This window comes from Ranitomeya variabilis, chromosome 6, assembly GCF_051348905.1.
Source record: "Ranitomeya variabilis isolate aRanVar5 chromosome 6, aRanVar5.hap1, whole genome shotgun sequence".
NCBI lineage: Eukaryota > Metazoa > Chordata > Amphibia > Anura > Dendrobatidae > Ranitomeya > Ranitomeya variabilis.
The window spans coordinates 548,689,654-548,710,861 of NC_135237.1; the positions used below are offsets into that span (position 1 = coordinate 548,689,654).

The following is a 21,208-nucleotide window of genomic DNA, read 5'->3' on the forward strand; positions in this document are numbered from 1 at the left end:
TAAAAGTTAAAAAAACAAACAGTACATGCTCACCTGCGCGTGCGGGGGCACTATACACTTATTTGTCCTCGCTGAGGCATAAGTACCCTCCTCCTGTACAATGACTGATAACCCCTCTATATACAGCTGATAACACGGGATCCACCATTCACAATAAGTGATGTCACAGCTCACTTCCTCCTGTACAATGACTGATAACACCTCTATATACAGTAGATAACAGGATCCACCATTCACAATAGGTGATGTCACGGTTCACCTCCTCCTCCTGTACAATGACTGATAACACCTCTATATACAGTAGATAACACAGGACCCACCATTCACAATAGGTGATGTCACAGCTCACCTCCTCCTCCTGTACAATGACTGATAACACCTCTATATACAGTAGATAACACAGGACCCACCATTCACAATAGGTGATGTCACAGCTCACCTCCTCTTCCTGTACAATGACTGATAACACCTCTATATACAGTAGATAACACAGGATCCACCAAACACAATAGATATCTGCTGTATATAAAGGTGTTCGCTGTCATTGTGATCCTTTCTGTGATGATAATGGGGCTGCTGAAAAGTCATCTATACAGAACAGGAAGAGTGAGTCTTATATAAGGCCTAGAGAGCAGTATAGAAATTGTCATGTTTCTGAAATGTTTTATTACAGTGATTGGAAGGAAAAACAATATTTTAAAAAATGTGTTTCACAAAAAAATAATAATAATAATTTAAACTATAGGCAATTTTCTGATCGCTTTTCCTTTTAAGGCCCAAGATAAGCCGATCCTTAATTTTCGTGATTTATACACCTCCATTTATTGCATGAATAATATTATGTGGAGTCATTAAAGTAAAAAAATCCCTGAGGTCCCAGCGCTTACATTGACGTTAATAAAATAAGATTTCCTGACGCTCCTCTCACTGCCTGCGTCTGACTATATCATCCTTTCCCTCGCCCAGAGGATGATTCATAGAAACCCAAGGTGCAGCTAAATGCAGAAAATGTCCTGATCCGGCTGCAGGATGAGCACAGCTTGTGACGCCGCGGCACATGAAGACATGATCACCATCCATCTACTGTTAGGAATGATTCCTATAATATACACCGGAGGCAAAAACTAATAAGCAGTCAGGGCTCAACTTCTTACAAACCTTTTTTTTCCCTGGTCATCATGTTCAAGAGATGGTGAAGAAAAGAAAAATGAGCATTATTATTATTATTATTTTTTATTTTTTTTTCACTTGCTTTTGTAAAATTGTGTTGCCTCTTTTTCTGTCACATTGCCTGTGTGCTTTTAGTTTTGTGTTTGTCGTTTCTTTTTATCCTTTTTGTTTTCCCTTGAAGTTAACAATGTACTCAGTGCTTAGATTACATGATCATCTGTTCCCAGACTTTTAAGGTGTCATGTACAGAAGCCAGGAACATTGCATGCTATTCTTTTTTTTATGCTTTCATGGATTTCTGTAGAAGGCAGTTATCACACTATTGGTATTGATGTACAAATGATAGAAAAACATTCATGTGCTCCCAAAATAGTCCTAGTATTAGGGGCGCAGGAGAACAATGTCTGTTATGCCCCCTGCCTCATATTCCTTGTGCTGAACTATGTTCACATGTTTACATTTTTTCTTGATATTTTTTGCAATTTAAAATTAAATACATCCTCTATTATACTCCAGAGCTACACTCACTATTCTGCTGGTGCAGTCACTGTGTACATACATTACATTACTTATCATGTACTGATCCTGAGTTACATCCTGCATTATACCCCAGAGCTGCACTCACTATTCTGCTGGTGCAGTCACTGTGTACATAACATTACATTACTGATCCTGAGTTATATCCTGTATTATACTCCAGAGCTGCACTCACTATTCTGCTGGTGCAGTCACTGTGTACATACATACATTACTGATCCTGAGTTACATCCTGTATTATACCCCAGAGCTACACTCACTATTCTGCTGGTGCAGTCACTGTGTACATACATTACATTACTTATCATGTACTGATCCTGAGTTACATCCTGCATTATACCCCAGAGCTGCACTCACTATTCTGCTGGTGCAGTCACTGTGTACATAACATTACATTACTGATCCTGAGTTACATCCTGTATTATACCCCAGAGCTGCACTCACTATTCTGCTGGTGCAGTCACTGTGTACATACATTACATTACTGATCCTGAGTTACATCCTGTATTATACCCCAGAGCTGCGCTCACTATTCTGCTCCAGTCACTGTGTACATACATTACATTACTGATCCTGAGTTACATCCTGTATTATACCCCAGAGCTGCGCTCACTATTCTGCTCCAGTCACTGTGTACATACATTACATTACTGATCCTGAGTTACACCCTGTATTATACCTCAGAGCTGCACTCAATATTCTGCTGGTGCAGTCACTGTGTACATACATTACATTACTGATCCTGAGTTACATCCTGTATTATACCCCAGAGCTGCACTCAATATTCTGCTGGTGCAGTCACTGTGTACATACATTACATTACAGATCCTGTACTGATCCTGAGCTACTACTTGTAACACATTCCAGAGCTGCACTCATAATTCTGCAGACTTCAGAGTTCGTTATTCTCTGCTGGTTCAGTGACTGTACAGATTTTGTCCTCATTTCATACGTATTTATTTTTTTTTGTTTGTATTATTGTATTTTCTGTACTATCGGTAATTTTTTTCTTTATATTTAAGTTGCTGTAATGCAGGGTCACATTACATGATCTTCTCTATCTCCCAGGTCCTACAGTGCTGGAGGTGTTCAACACCCTTCTGAAGCATTTGACACTGAGCGTTGACTTTGAGCTAGGGGATCGAAGAAGTTCTGCAGGCAGTGCCGTCTTTAGTTCCAGCTCTAAAGAAAGCGATGAGCGCATCGTTCAGAATGCCATTATTCAGACTATTGGTAAAGTTTAAATAACCTTGTCCTATTATACTACTATGTGCTTTGTTGTTTTCGTGGAATATTTCATGATATTTTGTGTGGTTATTATATTTTGTATAAACCATTTAGTTTAAACATTAATCAATAGTAATACAATATGATTCCTCATAGACAAAATGTTCCTATAATTCTGCTTTTATGTACAAGAATATGATTGCTATAAAACTGCCCCCATGAACAAAAATAAAACTACTATAACACTTCCCCTGTGTACAAGAATATAACTACTATAATACTGCCCCTATGTACAAGAATATAACTACTATAATACTGCTCCTATGTACAAGAATGTGACTACTATAATACTGCTCCTATGTACAAGAATATAACTACTATAATACTGCTCCTATGTACAAGAATGTGACTACTATAATACTGCTCCTATGTACAAGAATATAACTACTATAATACTGCTCCTATGTACAAGAATATAACTACTATAATACTGCCCCCTATGTACAGGAATATAGCTACTATAATACTGCCCCCATGTACAAGAATATAACTACTATAATACTGCCCCCTATGTACAGGAATATAGCTACTATAATACTGCCCTCTATGTACAAGAATATAACTACTATAATACTGCTCCTATGTACAAGAATGTGACTACTATAATACTGCTCCTATGTACAAGAATATAACTACTATAATACTGCCCCCTATGTACAGGAATATAGCTACTATAATACTGCCCCCATGTACAAGAATATAACTACTATAATACTGCCCCCTATGTACAAGAATATAACTACTATAATACTGCTCCTATGTACAAGAATATAACTACTATAATACTGCTCCCTATGTACAAGAATATAACTAGTATAATACTGCCCCTATGTACAAGAATATAACTACTATAATACTGCTCCTATGTACAAGAATATAACTACTATACTACTGCTCCTATGTACAAGAATATAACTACTATAATACTGCTCTTATGTACAAGAATATAACTACTATAATACTGCCCCATGTACAAGAATATACCGTATTTTTCAGACTATAAGACGCACCGGACTATAAGGCGCACCCAGGTTTTAGAGGTGGAAAATAGGGAAAAAAATATTTGAAGCAAAAATTGTAAAATATTTAATAACATACTATTATATGTGGTGTTATTATATATAATAGTATGTTATTATGTTGGAAGCTGCGGGACCAGTATGGTGTCTGTGAAGTACTATATGAAGATGCTGGAGGATGAGTATAAGAATGGGGGCGCAGGGCTTATATTGAAAGCACCACTCCAGCACTGCAAAATAACACTGGAGTGCTGCTTTAAAATCCCATGGGAGAACTATAACTCCCAGCATGTCCTGCAGATCCTATGACATGCTGGGAGTTATAGTTCACCAAAGGAGTGGCAGAGTGCTTTATTGTGTTTTGTAAAGACTAACCTCTTAATTGTGGCAGCCAGCCACACTGTGGTGAGGTAAAAGCATCCCATGGCTGCACACACAGAGCTCTCCCTCTTATTGCCTTTCCACAGCACAGGTAATGGAAGCCAGCAGATTCTAGTGTTGGAGTCTGAAGGACCTGTGAAGATGTCAAGAAGAGGGAGGGCTCTGTGCTGCCATGTGATGCTCCAGCCCGCCTACTTCTGACATCATCACAGGTCCTCCTGCACAGCACTCAGCATCCAGCCCAGGAAGGTAGGCAGCGATCTCCTCTCCCCCGGACCCTGCTGCTGCCTCCTCCTCCCCCGGACACATGGATCTCCCCAGCTGCTGCAGGAATCAGCGCTGAGGAATCCATGTGTGTGGCTGCTTAAGTGCAGTATTCATTTGCTGCTCCCGGCTCACCGCTCAGCTGATAGGTGGGCGGGGAGAAGCTAATGAATATTCACTGCACTTAATCATCGGGACCACATGGTTTCCCCAGCAGCTGATTCCCGGCAGTGGGGACATTTTTCTGCCTCCTGAAGTGGGATAACAGTGCGATCCCACTAGCTGCTGCCCCCCTCCCCACATGCTACATCCCTACCATAAGACGCACCCACACTTTCCTCCCAAATTTGGAGGAAAAAAAGTGCGTCTTATGGTCAGAAAAATACGGTAACTACTATAATACTGCCCCTATGTACAAGAATATAACTACTATAATACTGCTCCTATGTACAAGAATGTAACTACTATAATACTGCTCCCCATGTACAAGAATATAACTACTATAATACTGCTCCTATGTACAAGAATGTAACTACTATAATACTGCTCCCCATGTACAAGAATGTAACTACTATAATACTGTGCCTATTTACAAGAATATTACTATAATACTGTTCCTATGTACAAAAATATAACCACTATAATACTGCTCTTTATTCATTAACCCCTTCCTGACATCCGACGTACTATCCCGTCGAGGTGGGGTGGGCCCGTATGACCGCCGACGGGATAGTACGTCATACGCGATCAGCGGCGCTCACGGGGGGAGCGCCGCCGATCGCGGCCGGGTGTCAGCTGATTATCACAGCTGACATCCGGCACTATGTGCCAGGAGCGGTCACGGACCGCCCCCGGCACATTAACCCCCGGCACACCGCGATCAAACATGATCGCGATGTGCCGGCGGTGCAGGGAAGCATCGCGCAGGGAGGGGGCTCCCTGCGGGCTTCCCTGAGCCCCCCGCAGCAACGCGATGTGATCGCGTTGCTGCGAGGGTCTTACCTCCCTCCCTGCAGCTCCCAGACCCGGATCCAAGATGGCCGCGGATCCGGGTCCTGCAGGGAGGGAGGTGGCTTCACAGACGCCTGCTCAGAGCAGGCACTGTGAAGCAGCCTGCACTTTCCTCAGATCGGTGATCTGTCAGAGTGCTATGCAAACTGGCAGATCACCGATCTGTATTGTCCCCCCCTGGGGCAAAGTAAACAAGTTAAAAAAAAAAATTTCCAAATGTGTAAAAAAAAAAAAAAAAAAAAAAAATATTCCAAAATAATGAAAAAAAAAATAAAATATTATTCCCATAAATACATTTCTTTATCTAAATAAAATAAAAAAAACAATAAAAGTACACATATTTAGTATCGCCGCGTCCGTAACGACCCAACCTATAAAACTGCCCCACTAGTTAACCCCTTCAGTAAACACCGTAAGAAAAAAAAAAAAAAACGAGGCAAAAAACAACGCTTTATTACCATACCGCCGAACAAAAAGTGGAATAACACGCGATCAAAAAGACGGATATAAATAACCATGGTACCGCTGAAAACGTCATCTTGTCCCGCAAAAAACGAGCCGCCATACAGCATCATCAGCAAAAAAATAAAAAAGTTATAGTCCTGAGAATAAAGCGATACCAAAATAATTATTTTTTCTATAAAATAGTTTTTATCGTATAAAAGCGCCAAAACATAAAAAAATTATATAAATGAGATATCGCTGTAATCGTACTGACCCGACGAATAAAACTGCTTTATCAATTTTACCAAACGCGGAACGGTATAAACGCCTCTCCCAAAAGAAATTCATGAATAGCTGGTTTTTGGTCATTCTGCCTCACAAAAATCGGAATAAAAAGTGATCAAAAATGGTCACGTGTCCGAAAATGTTACCAATAAAAACGTCAACTCGTCCCACAAAAAACAAGACCTCACATGACTCTGTGGACCAAAATGTGGAAAAATTATAGGTCTCAAAATGTGGAGACGCAAAAACTTTTTTGCTATAAAAAGCGTCTTTTAGGCTGGTTTCACACTTGCGTTTTTATCTGCATGCATTTTTTAAAAAAACGCATGTGTGAAAAAACGCATGTAAACGTGGTAAAACGCATGCGTTTTTAGACGCATGCGTTTTTATAGAAAAACACAAGAAAACAAACAAAAAAAAAAAACCCTACCCCTAACCCTACCCCTAACCTGAAATACGTGGCACTAAAATATACGTTTATATACGTATATAAGTGCCACGATATTTCAGTGGCCACGTATATAAGTGCCACGTATATAAGTGCCACGTATATAAGTGCCACGTATATAAGTGCCACGTACTTAAGTGCCACGTACTTAAGTGCCACGTACTTAAGTGCCACGTACTTAAGTGCCACGTACTTAAGTGCCACGTACTTAAGTGCCACGTACTTAAGTGCCACGTATTTACGTGCCACGTATTTACGTGCCACGTATTTAAGTGCCACGTACTTAAGTGCCACGTATAACCACATAGTTATAGTATTTATAGTACGTGGCACTGAAATACGTGGCACTGAAATATCGTGGCACTGAAACACGTGGCACTGAAACACGTGGCACTGAAACACGTGGCACTTAAATACGTGGCACTTAAATATGTGGCACTTAAATACGTGGCACTTAAATACGTGGCACTTATGACTGTCAGAAAATGTTCATTAAACGGTTAGAGGTGAGGTTAGGGGTAGGGTTAGGGTTACCGTTGGGATTAGGGTTAGGGGTGTGTTTGGGTTAGGGTTTCAGGTAGAATTGGGAAGTTTCCACTGTCCAGGCACATCAGGGGCTCTCCAAACGCGACATGGCATCCGATCTCAATTCCAGCCAATTCTGCGTTGAAAAAGTAAAACAGTGCTCCTTCCCTTCCGAGCTCTCCCGTGCGTCCAAAAAGGGGTTTACCCCAACATATGTGTTATCAGCGTACTCGGGACAAATTGAACAACAACTTCTGGGGTCCAAGTTCTCTTGTTATCCTTGGGAAAATAAAAATTTGGGGGGCTAAAAATCATTTTTGTGGGAAAAAAATATGTTTTATTTTCACGGCTCTGCGTTGTAAACTGTAGTGAAACACTTGGGGGTTCAAAGTTCTCACAACACATCTAGATAAGTTCCTTGGGAGGTCTAGTTTCCAATATGGGGTCACTTGTGGGGGGTTTGTACTGTTTGGGTACATCAGGGGCTCTGCAAATGCAACGTGACGCCTGCAGACCAATCCATTTAAGTCTGCATTCCAAATGGCGCTCCTTCCCTTCCGAGCTCTGTCATGTGCCCAAACAGTGGTTACCCCCCACATAGGGGGTATCAGCGTACTCAGGACAAATTGGACAACAACTTGTAGGGTCCAATTTATTCTGTTACCCTTGTAAAAATACAAAGCTGGGGGCTAAAAAATCATTTTTGTGAAAAAAAAAAAGAATTTTTATTTTCACGGCTTTGCGTTACAAACTGTAGTGAAACACTTGGGGGTTCAAAGTTCTCACAACACATCTAGATAAGTTCCTTGGGAGGTCTAGTTTCCAATATGGGGTCACTTGTGGGGGGTTTGTACTGTTTGGGTACATCAGGGGCTCTGCAAATGCAACGTGACGCCTGCAGACCAATCCATTTAAGTCTGCATTCCAAATGGCGCTCCTTCCCTTCCGAGCTCTGTCATGCGCCCAAACAGTGGTTACCCTCCATATATGGGGTATCAGCGTACTCAGGACAAATTGGACAACAACTTTTGGGGTCCAGTTTATTCTGTTACTCTTGTAAAAATACAAAAGCTGGGGGCTAAAAAATCATTTTTGTGAAAAAAAAAAAGAATTTTTATTTTCACGGCTCTGCGTTATAATCTGTAGTGAAACACTTGGGGGTGCAAAGCTCTCAAAACACATCTAGATAAGTTCCTTAGGGGGTCTAATTTCCAAAATGGTGTCATTTGTGGGGGGTTTCAATGTTTAGGCACATCAGGGGCTCTCCAAACGCAACATGGCGTCCCATCTCAATTCCAGTCAATTTTGCATTGAAAAGTCAAATGGCGCTCCTTCCCTTCCAAGCTCTGCCATGCGCCCAAACAGTGGTTTACCCCAACATATGGGGTATCTGCGTACTCAGGACAAATTGCACAACGTTTTTTGGGGACCAATTTCTTCTCTTACCCTTGGGAAAATAAAAAATTGGGGGCGAAAAGATCATTTTTGTGAAAAAATATGATTTTTTATTTTTACGGCTCTGCATTATAAACTTCTGTGAAGCACTTGGTGGGTCAAAGTGCTCACCACACATCTAGATAAGTTCCTTAGGGGGTCTACTTTCCAAAATGGTGTCACTTGTAGGGGGTTTCAATGTTTAGGCACATCAGGGGCTCTCCAAACGCAACATGGCGTCCCATCTCAATTCCAGTCAATTTTGCATTGAAAAGTCAAATGGCGCTCCTTCCCTTCCAAGCTCTGCCATGCGCCCAAACAATGGTTTACACCCACATATGGGGTATCAGCGTACTCAGGACAAATTCTACAACAACTTTTGCAGTCTATTTTCTCCTGTTACCCTTGGTAAAATAAAACAAATTGGAGCTGAAATAAATTTTGTGTGAAAAAAAATTAAATGTTCATTTTTATTTAAACATTCCAAAAATTCCTGTGAAACACCTGAAGGGTTAATAAACTTCTTGAGTGTGGTTTTGAGCACCTTGAGGGGTGCAGTTTTTAGAATGGTGTCACACAGAATTGTAAAAATTGGCCCGGTCATTAACGTGCAAACCACCCTTGGGGGTGAAGGGGTTAAAATAGCTACTATAATACTGCCTTTATGTACAACAATATAACTACTATAATACTGCTCCTATGTACAAGAATATAACTACTATAATACTGCCCCCTATGTACAAGAATATAACTACTATAATACTGCCACTATGTACAAGAATATAACTACCATAATACTGCTCCTATATACAAGAACATAACTACTATAATACTGCCCCTATGTACAAGAATATAACTACTATAATACTGCCCCTATGTACAAGAATATAACTACTATAATACTACTCCTATGTGCAAGAATATAACTACTATAATACTGCCACTATGTACAAGAATTTAACTACCATAATACTGCCACTATGTACAAGAATAGATCTTCTTTTTCAGACTGTAAGACTGCCTTTTTTTTCTCCAAAAATGTGGAGGAAAATGGGGGGTTGCGTCTTATTGTCATGATATACTTGCGGTGGCTGAGATGGGGGAGGCAGGGGCCTGCGGCTGCGATTAACTCCTGTTCCCGCTGGGCGTGGAGGGTAGTGAATATTCATTTCTCTTTAATAGCAGACACGCTGTTAACTGCAACAGTCAGCTTTCTGCCAGACGTTTGCGTGTGCCACTTCTTAAGGCAATCAATATTCATTGCTCTCCACTCCCATAGGCGTGGAATGCAGTGAATATTCATTCCCTTTAGTAGTGGGCACGCGTGAATGCTTGGCAGCTGCAGAAGGCCGACGGCTGAGGCTAAAACTCACTAATAAAGAGCAATGAATATTCACTGCTCTCCATGCACACAGTCCAGTCGTAGAGAGCGGTGAGTATTCTGGCTGCTGTCCTTGGCTTGTAAGCTTTGCATGACGTCCCTGCCATGCTCTGCTTACATGTATAAATCAGCTGCTGGCATCCAAACAGGACTCTGCGAAAAGAGCGCAGAAAGGTAAGTATAAAGGTTTATTGTTTTTTTGTTTTTTTTCTTTTTCTACTGTTTTGCTGATGGGGTTCATGCATAACAGGACAGGCATGGGGGCCCTGCATACCAGGATATGGATGAGGGGAACCATGCTTACCAGGACAGGCATGGGGAGACCAATGCTTACCAGGCTAGGGATGAGGGGGTCCATGCCTACCAGGATAGGGAAGAGAGGGTCCATGCCTACAATGATAGGAATGAGGGAGCTATGCATACCAGGATAGGGATGAGGGGAACCATGACTACCAGAATAGGGACGAGGGGGTCCATGCCTATGAGGATAGGGATGAGAGGGTCCATGCCTACAAGGATTGGGATGAGGGATCTGTTCATACCAGGATAAGGATGAGGGGGGCATGCACACCAGGATAGGGATGAGGGGGCTATGCATACCAGGATAGGGATGAGGGAGCTCTGCATACCAGGATAGGGATGAAAGGGCCATGTATACCAGGATAGGGATGAGGGGGCCATGCATGTTAGGATAGGGATGAGGGGAACCATGCTTACCAGGCTAGGGATGAGGGGGTCCATGCCTACCAGGATAGGGAAGAGAGGGTCCATGCCTACCAGGATAGGGAAGAGAGGGTCCATGCCTACAATGATAGGAATGAGGGAGCTATGCATACCAAGATAGGGATGAAGGGATCTGTGCATACCAGGATAGGGATGAGGGATCCGTGCATACCAGGATAAGGATATGGGTGGGCAATGCCTACCAGGATAGGGATGAAGGGGCCATGTATACCAGGGTAGGGATAAGGGGGCCATGCATAGCAGGATAGGGATAAGGGGGCCATGCATAGCAGGATACGGATGAGGGGGCCATGTATACCAGGATAGGGATGAAGGGGGCATACATGCCAGGATAGGGATGAGGGATCCGTGCATACCTAGATAGGGATGAGGGGGCCATGTATACCAGGGTACAGATGAGGGCGCCATGTATACCAGGATAGGGATGAGGGGGGCATGCATGCCAGGATAGGGATGAGGGGGCCATCTATACCAGGATAGGGATGAGGGGGCCATCTATACCAGGATAGGGATGAGGGGGCCATCTATACCAGGATAGGGATGAGGGGGCCATGTATACCAGGATAGGGATGAGGGGGCCATGTACACCAGGATAGGGATGAGGGGGGCGTGCATACCAGGATAGGGATGAGGGGGCCATGTATACCAGGGTAGGGATGAAAGGGCCATGTATACCAGGATAGGGATGAGGGGGCGTGCATACCAGGATAGGGATGAGGGGGCCATGTATACCAGGATAGGGATGAGGGGGGCGTGCATACCAGGATAGGGATGAGGGGGCCATGTATACCAGGATAGGGATGAGGGGGGCATGCATGCCAGGATAGGGATGAGGGATCCGAGCATACCAGGATAGGGATGAGGGGGCCATGTATACCAGGGTACAGATAAGGGCCCCATGTATACCAGGATAGGGATGAGGGGGGCATGCATGCCAGGATAGGGATGAGGGGGGCATGCATGCCAGGATAGGGATGAGGGGGCCATCTATACCAGGATAGGGATGAGGGGGCCATCTATACCAGGATAGGGATGAGGAGGCAATGTATACCAGGATAGGGATGAGGGGGCCATGTATACCAGGATAGGGATGAGGGGGCCATGTACACCAGGATAGGGATGAGGGGGGCGTGCATACCAGGATAGGGATGAGGGGGCCATGTATACCAGGGTAGGGATGAAAGGGCCATGTATACCAGGATAGGGATGAGGGGGCGTGCATACCAGGATAGGGATGAGGGGGCCATGTATACCAGGATAGGGATGAGGGGGGCGTGCATACCAGGATAGGGATGAGGGGGCCATGTATACCAGGATAGGGATGAGGGGGCGTGCATACCAGGATAGGGATGAGGGCGCCATGTATACCAGGATAGGGATGAGGGGGGCATGCATGCCAGGATAGGGATGAGGGATCCGAGCATACCAGGATAGGGATGAGGGGGCCATGTATACCAGGGTACAGATAAGGGCCCCATGTATACCAGGATAGGGATGAGGGGGGCATGCATGCCAGGATAGGGATGAGGGGGCCATCTATACCAGGATAGGGATGAAAGGGCCATGTATACCAGGATAGGGATGAGGGCGCTATCTATACCAGGATAGGGATGAGGAGGCCATGTATACCAGGATAGGGATGAGGGGGGCATGCATACCAGGATAGGGATGAGGGGGCCATGTATACCAGGATAGGGATGAGGGCGCCATGTATACCAGGGTAGGGATGAGGGGGGCATGCATACCAGGATAGGGATGAGGGGGCCATGTATACCAGGATAGGGATGAGGGCGCCATGTATACCAGGGTAGGGATGAGGGGGGCATGCATGCCAGGATAGGGATGAGGGATCCGTGCATACCAGGATAGGGATGAGGGGGGCGTGCATACCAGGATAGGGATGAGGGGGCCATGTATACCAGGGTAGGGATGAAAGGGCCATGTATACTAGGATAGGGATGAGGGCGCCATGTATACCAGGATAGGGATGAGGGGGGCATGCATGCCAGGATAGGGATGAGGGATCCGAGCATACCAGGATAGGGATGAGGGGGCCATGTGTACCAGGGTACAGATAAGGGCCCCATGTATACCAGGATAGGGATGAGGGGGGCATGCATGCCAGGATAGGGATGAGGGGGCCATCTATACCAGGATAGGGATGAAAGGGCCATGTATACCAGGATAGGGATGAGGGCGCTATCTATACCAGGATAGGGATGAGGAGGCCATGTATACCAGGATAGGGATGAGGAGGCCATGTATACCAGGATAGGGATGAGGGGGCCATGTATACCAGGATAGGGATGAGGGCGCCATGTATACCAGGGTAGGGATGAGGGGGGCATGCATACCAGGATAGGGATGAGGGGGCCATGTATACCAGGATAGGGATGAGGGCGCCATGTATACCAGGGTAGGGATGAGGGGGGCATGCATGCCAGGATAGGGATGAGGGATCCGTGCATACCAGGATAGGGTTGAGGGGGGCGTGCATACCAGGATAGGGATGAGGGGGCCATGTATACCAGGGTAGGGATGAAAGGGCCATGTATACCAGGATAGGGATGAGGGCGCCATGTATACCAGGATAGGGATGAGGGGGGCATGCATGCCAGGATAGGGATGAGGGATCCGAGCATACCAGGATAGGGAGGAGGGGGCCATGTATACCAGCGTACAGATGAGGGCCCCATGTATACCAGGATAGGGATGAGGGGGCCATCTATACCAGGATAGGGATGAAAGGGCCATGTATACCAGGATAGGGATGAGGGGGCCATCTATACCAGGATAGGGATGAAAGGGCCATGTATACCAGGATAGGGATGAGGGCGCTATCTATACCAGAATAGGGATGAGGAGGCCATGTATACCAGGATAGGGATGAGGGGGGCATGCATGCCAGGATAGGGATGAGGGATCCGTGCATACCAGGATAGGGATGAGGGGGCCATGTATACCAGGATAGGGTTGAGGGGGGCATGCACGCCAGGATAGGGATGAGGGATCCGTGCATACATGCGTAGATAGGGATGAGGGGGCCATGTATACCAGGATAGGGATGAGGGGGGCATGCATGTTAGGATAGGGATGAGGAGGCCATGCATGCCAGGTTAGGGATGAGGGATCCGTGCATACCTAGATAGGGATGAGGGGGCCATGTATACCAGGATAGGGATGAGGGGGCCATGTATACCAGGATAGGGATGAGGGGGCCATGTATACCAGGATGTGGATGAGGGATCCGTTCATGCCAGGATAGGGATGAGGGGGCCATGTATACCAGGATAGGGATGAGGAGGCCATGTATACCAGGATAGGGATGAGGGGGCAATGTATACCAGGGTAGGGATGAGGGGGCCATGTATACCAGGATAGGGATGAGGAGGCCATGTATACCAGGATAGGGATGAGGGGGCCATGTATACCAGGATAGGGATGAGGAGGCCATGTATACCAGGATAGGGATGAGGGGGCCATGTATACCAGGATAGGGATGAGGGGGCCATGTATACCAGGATAGGGATGAGGGGGCCATGTATACCAGGATGTTGATGAGGGATCCGTTCATGCCAGGATAGGGATGAGGGGGCCATGTATACCAGGATAGGGATGAGGAGGCCATGTATACCAGGATAGGGATGAGGGGGCCATGTATACCAGGATAGGGATGAGGGGGCCATGTATACCAGGATAGGGATGAGGAGGCCATGTATACCAGGATAGGGATGAGGAGGCCATGTATACCAGGATAGGGAAGAGGGATCCGTTCATGCCAGGATAGGGATGAGGGGGGCATGTATACCAGGATAGGGAAGAGGACGCCATGCATACCAAGATAAAGGTGAGGAGGCCATGCATACCAGGGTAGGGTATTATATTACTGCCTCTAAATACATTTTAGATAATTTACTATTTTGCAGTCTTTCCAGTTTCCACTTCTTTATACTTTGTAGTTTATACAAGTCTTTGATTTTAATTGTTATTTTTCTTTAAAGTTCAGCATGTGATGTTTTTCTAGAACTTGCTTTTGTGAGAGATTTCTGATTTTCGAGGTCAATTTGCCAATTAAGCCTGCTGTCAGAGCCGGTATAAATAAGTGCGCTTTAGAAAAATTAAAACCAAAAAATTATAATGTAATAACAGAGCAAGTGAAGCCTTCAGTTATAACATTTACTGGAGGTTTGGAAATAGTCTACAGGTTTTATTATTAGAGATACTAAGCAATCACCGCCTGCCTGTCGTGAGCAGATCCAACAGTGACATCTAATGTCAAAATGTCATCCCCGACATGGCACAATAAAAGTGCACAGCGTTCAGTGATACATGTATAGTGACACAACAATGCATGCAATAAAAATTTATATCATCTCCCTTTTTAAGGTTTCAACCAAGTGGAGACGACTCCTTTTCTGCTGCTTATTAGCTTGCAGCAAATCGTCTGCTTTCTTCAATACCTGACTTGTGCATGAGATTTTAAGAAATCCTGGAGGTATAAGCAGCTGCAGCTTACCCGGGGGGGAGGGAAGTTCATTTCTTCCCCTCTAGCCTCCTATGGGACCACATGATAGCTATTGCTCGTCCATTGTTATGCTCACAGACTGTAAAAGATACTCATGGTATTGGTAATGTTTCATCTCATAATGTTTTAGATCAGAAATTTACCCTCCACATTTGTTTTTAGACACAAAGTGCCTGCGGTTCTGTTACTCGACCCCTTAGGAGCTCCATGTGCCATCACCCACCATCTGTCCTATCAATAATCCTATATGGATGAACCCTTAGTTGTTGCACATGTCTTATTTTCACAGTTGTTTATAAGTGACTCCATGGTGCCAACTCATTAGTCTCCAGAGTATATTGATTTTACTCTATATAGGAACACTGATAATCGTTGAGCAATAGACTATCCAGTTCAATTTCAATTCACTAAACTGAGGTTTAGTGATAAGACTATATGCTTTTCCTTGGATTCAGCTGGAAAGGATACGTGGGAGGTGCTTAGTAAAGTGGACTTTGGATGACAAGCCAATCAGCATCTCTTGGCAGACATTGCCCCTTCACAGTGCTCCTCCCAAAGGTTTGTTTCAGCTGAACCCTGTGTTTTGTTTCCTTTACTACTTTTAGGTGTTTACTGTCTAATCCGGTGTTAATTTTTTTTTCTGGATATTTCTACTTGATCTAATTTATTTTATTATTTCGTTTTCAGGTTTCTTTGGAAGTAATTTACCAGACTACCAGCGGTCTGAGATTATGATGTTTATCATGGGCAAAGTACCTGTTTTTGGATCTTCACACACGCTCGATACAAGTCAGTTGGGGTGAGTGATCAAGTAGATGTAGGGCAGCATGAATCCGAGTTCAGCTCTGTGTGTGTAACGCTTGGGGGTTCACGACAACCTACCGCACGACTAAAGTCGGCTCGGTGCCGCTGCTACATCTCCGAGTAATAGAAGTGAATGGGGTCACATTGAGACCACAAGGGTAATGGTACAAGCACTTCGAAACCACAAGGGTACTGGTACAACCACTCTGAAAAGATCCAACCGCATTGGTTAGAACCCTGTTACTTGCTGCCATTTATCAGAAGTGCCGAGTGAACGTTGGTCTCACGACAGGTGTCGCGGTCACAGTCACCATGTAGCTCCATCCTTGGTGCTCGTGGTGATCAAGTTTTTGGTCCAAGTGCTAACTGATAAAACATCGGATCGCATTCAGACCAATGTTATTCTATGGGGCCGCTTTGCATTAGACCAATGTTATTCTATGGGGCCGCTTTGCATTCGTAAACCCGATCGCACTCTTCCATTTAGTCCATCAAAAAAAAATAAATCGGATGACTTCGGAATGCTCTCCTAATATCCTTTGCATTCCGTCAGTAGCATTGCATATCTTAGAAATATAGTTTTGTTCCATGTCTTGTGGTGCGATATGTGTCTCCACCCCTCCGCCATCATCGATGATGACTCCATACCTGAAGTTACATATTGACTTGCAGGCTAGCTACCTATGGGTGCACTAAAGACTATTTTCTTCTTCCCGGAGTAGAGAATTTTCCTTTTTTATTATTTTTTTTAATCCCGCTTGGTCTTCAGATAGATCCCACAAGGAGAACCAGTATTTCCTTGAGTTCTGATAATGCGTTGAGCGAGCAGAGAGGCCGGAGCCGTCCAACTGTCATGTACAATTTTGGAGATTGAGCTCAGCTTAAAACCTAAAAAAATAAATCCTGAAGAGAACATTGCCCTCCTGCCTGGACAGATGTCTTCGTCCATTGTTAACATTTCGAGTCGCGTTTCACCTTTTCATGCATCATCAGGAAATGCAGAATCCATCTGACATGTTAGGTAACATGCCTTCATTGCCAAGACGTAAAGGTTTTCTTCAAGACAGACCGGGCCAGGCTGAGGTCATCCGGCGTAGCAGAGCTGATCATTTCATATACTTATTTGCACAACCTGACTTCAAAAATCGCTAACCGCCTGTGATGTATATGTTCATCACAGGTCAAATGCTGGGGATGCTCTCTGACGTAAATGTACGCCGATGTCAGTCTCCCTCCTTTTGATGTGGGCTCCGGTAGAGAGCCCACATCTTTCCCGATGAACTGCTGACATGTGCCCGGAATCGCGTTCCACCCGCGGCTATTAACCAAGTACTGTAAATGCCACTGTAAAAATAAATAAGCCCTTCACCCAGATCGCCAAAAAAATTGCGCCATTTTACATATTTTGTGCAGTTTGGATTTTTTTTCACCATTTACATAAAAAAAAAAAATCTATATGTTTGGTGTCTATGAACTCGTAATGACCCGGAGAATCACAATGTCAGGTCAGTTTTAGCATTTTGTGAACATAGTTAAAAAAAAAAAAAAAAAGTAAAACAAAAAACAACTGTGGGATTGCATTTTTTTTTTTTTTTTTTTTTGCAGTTTCACTGCACTTTGTATTTTTTTTTTTTCCCATTTTCCAGTACACGATATGTTAAAACCAATGGTGGTGTTCAGAATTACAACTCGTCCCGCAAAAAACAAGCCCTCACATGGCCATTTATACCGAAAAATAAAAAAGTTTTGGCTCTGGGAAGAGGGGGAGCAAAAAATGAAAATGCAAAGCCAAAATTACCCCTGGTCATTAAGGGATTAAGACTTCCATTGCAGGAGACCTCACCACCTCTCGTGGCAGCCTGTTCCACTCATTGATCACTCTCACTGTCAAAATGTTTTTTCCAATATGTAATCTGTATCTTCTCCCTTTCAGTTTCATCCCATTGCTTCTTGTGTTTCCATGTGCAAATGAGAATAATGATGATCCCTCTACAATGTGACAGCCCTTTAGATATTTGTAGGCAGCTATTAAGTCTCTGCTTAGCCTTCTTCTTTGCAAAATAAAAATTCCCAGATCCTTTAACCATTCCTCGTAGGACATAGTTTGCAGTCCGCTCACCATCCTGGTAGCTCTTCTCTGAACTTGCTCAGGTTTTTCAATGTCTTTTTTAAAATGTGCCCAGAACTGGACACCGTATTTCACATGTGGCCTGACCATTTTAAATGGTATGTGCAACCATTTATTACTACTCTGTCAGTACAAGCACTGAGCCAGTTATGAATCCACGTAACCGTAGCCTTGTCAATCGATACTTGGTCATTTTTTCAATAAGGATAGTATGAGGTATTTTATGAAATGCTTTGCTAAAGTCGAGATATATATATCTACCACATTTCCCTGATCCACCCAGTCAGTGATTCCATCATAGAAGGAAATTGGGTTAGTCTGGCATGACTTGTTTACTACAAATGCTGGCTCTGGTTAATTACTGTATTCTTATCCAGGTACTTACATACATGCTGTTTAATAATTTGTTCAAAGATCTTTCCTGGTATAGAAGTCAGGCGCAGTGGCCTCTAGTTTACTTTTTTACGGTTATGTCAGTAGAAAAATTAAAATGTTATGGTACTTTGAAGAAGGGAAAATAGCCAAGGCCATTTAAAGAGGACCTTTCACCAAATTATTCATATTGAGCTGGACGCATGGTGCCGAAGATTTTTTTTTTCTTTTTATTTATTTTGCGGCTCCGTTACGGATATATTGGTAATCAGATATTTAGCGCATAATGAGTAAACTTTATTTATGTCTCCTGGTGGGTGTCATTAGATAGTTTTCACTGGTGGGTGTGTACTTCTGCCATCTGTATGATGCTGACCAATCATAAGCAGTCATCAGAATAGAAGTGCAGAAGGATATGTGATGATGTCATCAGGGTCACATGACCTGAATCCATGGTGTGCAGCCTAAATAAGCACTGATAATATATTACACAGCTCAGATTTGTGGAGCTATTAAAGGGGTTGTCCAGGTTTGGCACAAAAGTAATTAAAAGTATTTTTTTTAAATCAAACCTTCAAGGGAAGCAACACTGAATGCTGCTCACCTGGACTCCTCCTGCATGTGCCAAAGAGCCTGATAATCTGGGATTAGGATTTATGAATTAACAGAGATGGTCTGTATCTAACTCCTCCTGTAATCTGGAGAGTATCGTATATCCAGTAGCAGTATGTCCTCCATGCTACGTTGATCACACCCCGGGCCCTTAAAGGGGTAAAACCAGATTTACACCCGACATCATTGCTGCAGTGCAGCTGCACAGACAGACTCCTAATATATTTTACTTTTTCTCTATATTAAATGGTTTAAGAAATTCCGCTGATAATATGCTGGTGTCAGTTACCATGGCAACAGTCACACGTTTCCATGGTAACACAGCGTTTCCCTAGCCACCGTTTAGGAAATGGTCACTGTTAAGGAGAATCTTGTCACTGCTGCTGCGGCACCTCTTATAGGAGGAGGCAGTTAAAAGAAGAGAGTAAGAAAGCGTGTCCTGAAAGTGCGCTGTGGGGGGATTCTTATATGGATAAAAGTGTTGATCAGGGCTGACAAAAATGTAGAGTTAGCAGAGCCTTCTGCTGGGACCGCCTAGTGGTCAGCAGGATCTCCAGAGAAACGTGGCAGTAAGTGTTCAGCTTCTCTGCAACACCCCCACAGGAGAAATGAAGAATTACACATGGTCCATTGAGGTCAGTGAGAGGCCTGGGAAATGCAGGACAGAATGGGTCCTCCGGAGCTGGAGATCCGTACAGAAGACTGGCTCATCTCACTCCAAAATTCTGATCATTTTATGGTTACATGCGTGTCAGCAGAAAATGACTGTTCATTCACAGCCTTGCATATGCTTGGTTTGAACAGTCATTCTTAAATGCCTTTTACTCCGGGTCTGCTGGCTGTTCTGGTGATGTTTCTATAGGACTTTAAAAAAAGAAAATGAAAAAAAAAATTATCCATGTGCAAAAATGCAGTTTTTTTTCTTTTCCACCGTTTTGCTTACTAAAATACACTAGTAACAATATGCTGTAATTGTCGCCTTTTTTGTGCGCTTTCGCGTGTTTTTAGTTTTAGTTGTTTTTTTTGTTTTTTTTTTTAATGCAATCTTACTGCAGCGTTTCATTTAATAAATTTTTCAGTCCATTCGTTTTTGCATGCGTTATTTTTTCAGGCTCCCAATAGGGAGAAAACAAACCTAAAAATCCCAGATTTTTTGGAATTTTTTTTAAATTTTTTTTTATTTTTTTAGACCTGCGATGCTTGGGATTTTTTTAATTTTTTTTTTAAGCAACTCATTTAGTTTTTTGCTGAAATGTGCGAGCAAAAGAAGAATTTCCAATATGTTTTTTGGCCATAGTCAGCATTTTTATGGAGAAAAAAAATAACACAGGAACCTTCTCTTACATTGGAGAGGACGCAGCAGTGAAGCGGTGCCGCAGCCCCTTTATTCACCGGACTGGTGGTGGGTGGTCCACGATGTCTCGACCACAGCGGTCATCATACATAGGCTGACTTAATTTGATCAATACCGCTTATGCGGGAAGGGTGTAGGGACGAGCCCCTCCGATGAGGAGAAGGATAACACCCAGTTAGGAGGAGTAACAGAAGGCCGGCACCTTGCAAAACATGGAGAGCTGACTTGTCCTCTTTACGTATATTATTTCACTGTGTTCTTTTATTAACTTATGCATGTGTTTTTTTTATTAGGGATTTCGGAACGAAGAGGATCCAGATAATGTTGCTCCGGTCGCTGCTTATGGTACGTCTTGTCTAATTTCATTTCCACATATGATTGGAGACCGCGCAGAATTTTGCCCAACTTTTACTTAGTTTCTACTATGAGTATCTGAATGTGGTGAAAAAAATGCTCTGATGCAAATGGGAAATGCTCAGTTCT

The 21,208-nt window shown here is 43.7% G+C and overlaps 1 protein-coding gene across 5 annotated transcripts in view; it reads left to right on the top strand.

The window, feature by feature from the left end:
* Positions 1-21,208, top strand: part of EFR3A (EFR3 homolog A) — a 147,738-nt gene that overhangs the window by 83,181 nt on the left and 43,349 nt on the right. For all 5 annotated transcript variants that reach the window (XM_077271245.1, XM_077271244.1, XM_077271246.1 and 2 more), the window contains exons 11-13: positions 2,776-2,940; positions 16,143-16,254; positions 21,019-21,070. In XM_077271245.1, the coding sequence (XP_077127360.1) occupies positions 2,776-2,940; positions 16,143-16,254; positions 21,019-21,070 (329 nt within the window). The remainder of the gene's footprint in view (positions 1-2,775; positions 2,941-16,142; positions 16,255-21,018; positions 21,071-21,208) is intronic.